The sequence below is a fragment of the Nematolebias whitei genome, chromosome 21 (assembly GCF_014905685.2).
Source record: "Nematolebias whitei isolate Nwh7 chromosome 21, NemWhi1, whole genome shotgun sequence".
NCBI lineage: Eukaryota > Metazoa > Chordata > Actinopteri > Cyprinodontiformes > Rivulidae > Nematolebias > Nematolebias whitei.
The window spans coordinates 7,318,874-7,323,071 of NC_056518.1; the positions used below are offsets into that span (position 1 = coordinate 7,318,874).

Sequence of the window (4,198 nt, forward strand, 5' to 3'; positions counted from 1 at the left end):
TACATACATACATACATACATACATACATACATACATACATACATACATACATACATACATACATACATACATACATACATACATACATACATACATACATACATACATACATACATACATACATACATACATACATACATACATACATACATACATACATACATACATACATACATACATACATACATACATACATACATGCAACCATCCATCCATTTTTCAACCATCCATCCATCCAACCACCCATCTATCCATCCATTCATCCATTCATCATACACTTGTTCTGGGCAGCAGCTTAAGCATGGATGCCCAGACATCTCTTTCCACAGCCAACTCTTCTGGCAGGAGGTGTTCTCAGGCCAGCTGAGAGACATGTATCTCCAGCGTGACCTGGGTCTTCCCTGGGGTCTCCTCCTAGTTGGACATGCCCAGAGTACCTCCCTTTAAAAGGGTGGCGCACACAAGGTATTCTTACCAGATGCCCGATTCACCTCAACTGGCTCCTCTCGATGTGGAAGAGCAGCGGTTCTACTCCAGTCTCTCCCAGATAATCAAATTTCTCAGCCTATATCTAAGGTACAGTTCAGTTACCCTGCGGAGGAAACTCATTTCAACCGCCTGTATCCACAATCTCATTCTTTCAGTCTCTACTCAGAGTTCATGACCATAGCTGAGGCAGAAATATGTACAGTTCAACAAAAGGCCCAGTAGTATTTGTTTGGAGAGGAGTTCTGATGAAGCTGGCGGTGGAACAGCAGGATCAGTGGCCATCAGAATTGTGGCTCTCTGAAAGTGTGTCAGCAACACAGAGGGCGGATGAGATGATGTATCTGAAGGGTTGGTGGCCCCCCGAGTCGATCCGAGGAAACATGAAGGGTTCAGAGTCACACGATTAAACACGACCGACTTCAATACAAAGATAAAAATATTGGTATTTTAGTAGCTGAAGATCAGTTGATTTTTAGAAACTTTGGCATTAGAGCCTGTGGGTAGGAACACAGCGGTTTCAATTTGTTTTGATGTACTGTACTTCTAAAACATTCAATTTCTAAATGGAATTTGATTTTTTTTCTAATATATTTTATGTTTACTTCAAACAGTGAATTATTTCAAAATCCTCCATCCATCAGTTATCTTTAACCGCTTCTTACTTTTTGGGTCACGGAGGTCACACATGTCCAGGTATCACTGTGCGAGAGTCGGGGTACACCCTGGACAGGTCTCCAGTCCATCACAGGGACATATGGAGACAAATGAGACAAACAACCATTCACACTCTCACTCACACCTAGAGACAATTTAGAGTTACCAATCAGCCTAACATCTATGTTTTTGTGGGAGGAAACTGGAGTAAGTGGAAAAAACACATGCATGCACAGAGAGAACATGAAAACTCCACCCAGGAAAGCCTCCAGACTGGGATTTGAACTAGGGTAACCTGCTCGCTGAGAGGCAGCAGCTCTATCAACTGTGCCAAAGTGCTCAAAACCAGTAAGAATAAAACAACAGAATTATGGGAGATAAAGTAAAATGGGCAAATCAGGGGAAAGGTAGCACGTTTTCAAGATTTCTTTAAAAATTATTCAACTTTCAAATTTGGCAAAGATCTATAAAATGATCCATCCATCAATTCAATTCAGTTTATTTATATAGTGCCAAGTCACAATAGAAGTCACCTTAGGGCACTGAACAGAAACATTGATATGTAAAAGTAAGTTAAAAGAAATCATCTTTACCTGCTTCTTCCTTTTTGGGTCGCAGGGGTTCTATACAATGATATATAAATTAAATAATGTGGCCTATTACAGCTGCAAGGATGCAGAAATGGTTTGCATGAAAAAAAGGGCTTAAAGATTCTCGTTTCCTCGGTTTGGTCAGAATCCCTCAGTTGTGTGAATGCTGAGTCAGCATGTTCTCTTGTTTATGTTCTTCCATGTGTTTCTGTACAAACTGCATACTTTGTGCAAATATCAAAACATTCAGGTCAACTGGTAATAGTATTATAACTTCATATTTGTACCTTTATTACTTTTAGAATTATTTAGCTTTATTTACAGAAGAAAAATCATTGACAGAAACACATTAAAATCTCTTTAAATAATTTAAAAGCATTTTTCATTTTTAATCTACTCAGTATACTTGCTTTGTTTAGTATTCATATGTCTAATTTAGCTTGTAGCTGTGGTGTTGCTACTTTTAGCTTATATGGTTTTGCCATATTTAGCATGTAGATAATTTCACCATTTTCAGCTTGTAATTATGCTTTTGCTAATTTCAGCTTCTTGCTTCACTTTTGCTAAATTTAACCTGTAACTGTGATTTTATAGTTCATGCTTGTAGCCACCAGTTTTGCTAATTTCAGCTTGTAAGCTTCAACAACTTTCAGCCAAGTTATTAAAGGTTGAATGAATACTGAGAATGAAAATCTACATTAAATAAAACATTTCTAGCTGATTTTGTTTCGTTAATACCATTTTTTCATTTTTCTTTCATTTATTCTTCTCAATTTATATGCCTTCTTTTATGATTGTCCACTGTTGTCATCACTCTTTGTTAAAATCAGGTCTCTTTTGTAAATGAGTCCCCGAGGCTCAGTGAGACTAACCTGTATAAATAAAAGTTGAATTCATCATTCTCATAGAATTTTCATAAGAATGCAAACTTCTGTTGTTATATTTCTTCTTTTTTACTTTTCTATGAGCAAAAAGAAAATAAATCCCCAGGCACATCCAAAGATCTCTAACTTTCAAACCACTGTAAATAAGTGTCACCACCAGGTAACAGAATCTGCTGGTTAGCTGAGGTCGAGGAGTTCCCCCGATGAACCGACGTTAGGACGGAGCGACTCACCAGAGTAGTCCACGGGCGGCAGGCCCTCGGGGCTGATGTAGGGGCAGGAGGGCAGCAGCACCTGGGTCAACACAGCGGGGCAGATCCTCCCCAGATGTTCCACGGTCAGTTCAGTGACGTTGCTCAACCCAAAGTGGGACAGAATCTGCTCTGCTGACTGACACTGAGGAGAAAGACATGTTATTCCTCCCCTTTCCCTTCATTATACATTATAACTTTTGGGCTTTTCTGCTGTTTTTTATTCCCCCCGCCCCCCAAGTCATCTTTTCTTAATATTAGTGAGAAGGACTGAAACAACAAATAAAAGAGCTCCAATAATTGTCTCACCATCGAAAGGCAAAGGCTGACTGTTGAAGTCAATCCGTTTGTCTGTTAGCAAAATCTCTCTCAAACCACTGGCTGGATTTTAATGAAATTTCTTGAAAATTATTTGAGTTTAGATTTAAATCTGTAAACTTTTGCAGTCAGTCTAATTCAAAAAGGCCACCACAGCCCTTTAGCTCAACCATGGTCAGTCAATGTTGCAGATACTGGATGTGGTAGTAGTTGAGAGTCACTCACAACACACATTCAGAGCATCCCTACAGACTTTTTCAAAATAAGATGTTCGTCTAGAATCCTGATGGTGGGTGATTATTTCATAAAAATTTCAGCTTAAAGATTTGAAGCTGCAAAACATCAAACTGTGAGCAGTAAAGATGCAGAAAGTACTGCAAGCAAAAACTGACTCAAATCAAGAAATGTGAGGAAATTCTGCATTTCTTTGAATAATAATAATAACAAATTTAGTAAAGTAAAATCTTATCTTTAATTTCAAGCCTTTATTTTACATGTATAAAGATGAAACCTAACATTTATTCCACCAGTTCTCCCAGTAAATTAGTGCATTAAAAATAGATAACATACCTGATGGTCTTCCAGTGGATTTTCTTTAGTGATTAAATCAGATCTCCTGGCTGAGATCAGCAGCAGCAGATCTTCCAGATTACTTGTGGTAACTGATTTATTCGCTCCATAGAAGACGAAAATGTTCTCCAGAAACTCGAGTCCATCCTGCGGGGTCACTTTTAGACACCGGGCTGCTCCAATGAAAGCCAAGCCGACCGTGAAGAGACATTGTACATGAAACATGTCGACTTTCAGCGTAGTTTCTTATGAAAACCGCTCAGAGCATTTATACCTCAGAGATTAAATCCGTGGAGTTTGCCCACAGACAGCAGAGTCACGTCCAGGAGGCTTCAGGCCGGCTTTTCTGGGTTTTAAGCGTCTTTCCTGATGCTGAGCAGCTCTGAGGTGGCGGCAGTTCAAAGATCAAACATGAAACAAAAAGAAGGTGACCGACCGCAC

General features: G+C 39.1%; 1 protein-coding gene across 1 annotated transcript in view; it reads right to left on the reverse strand.

The window, feature by feature from the left end:
• Positions 1-3,982, reverse strand: part of slc39a8 (solute carrier family 39 member 8) — a 36,955-nt gene extending 32,973 nt beyond the window's left edge. Inside the window, exons 1-2 of the mRNA XM_037695287.1 lie at positions 3,758-3,982; positions 2,852-3,014 (exon numbers count right to left, since the gene is read on the reverse strand). Of these exons, the coding sequence (XP_037551215.1) occupies positions 2,852-3,014; positions 3,758-3,982 (388 nt within the window). The remainder of the gene's footprint in view (positions 1-2,851; positions 3,015-3,757) is intronic.
• Between the last annotated feature and the right edge of the window lie 216 nt (positions 3,983-4,198).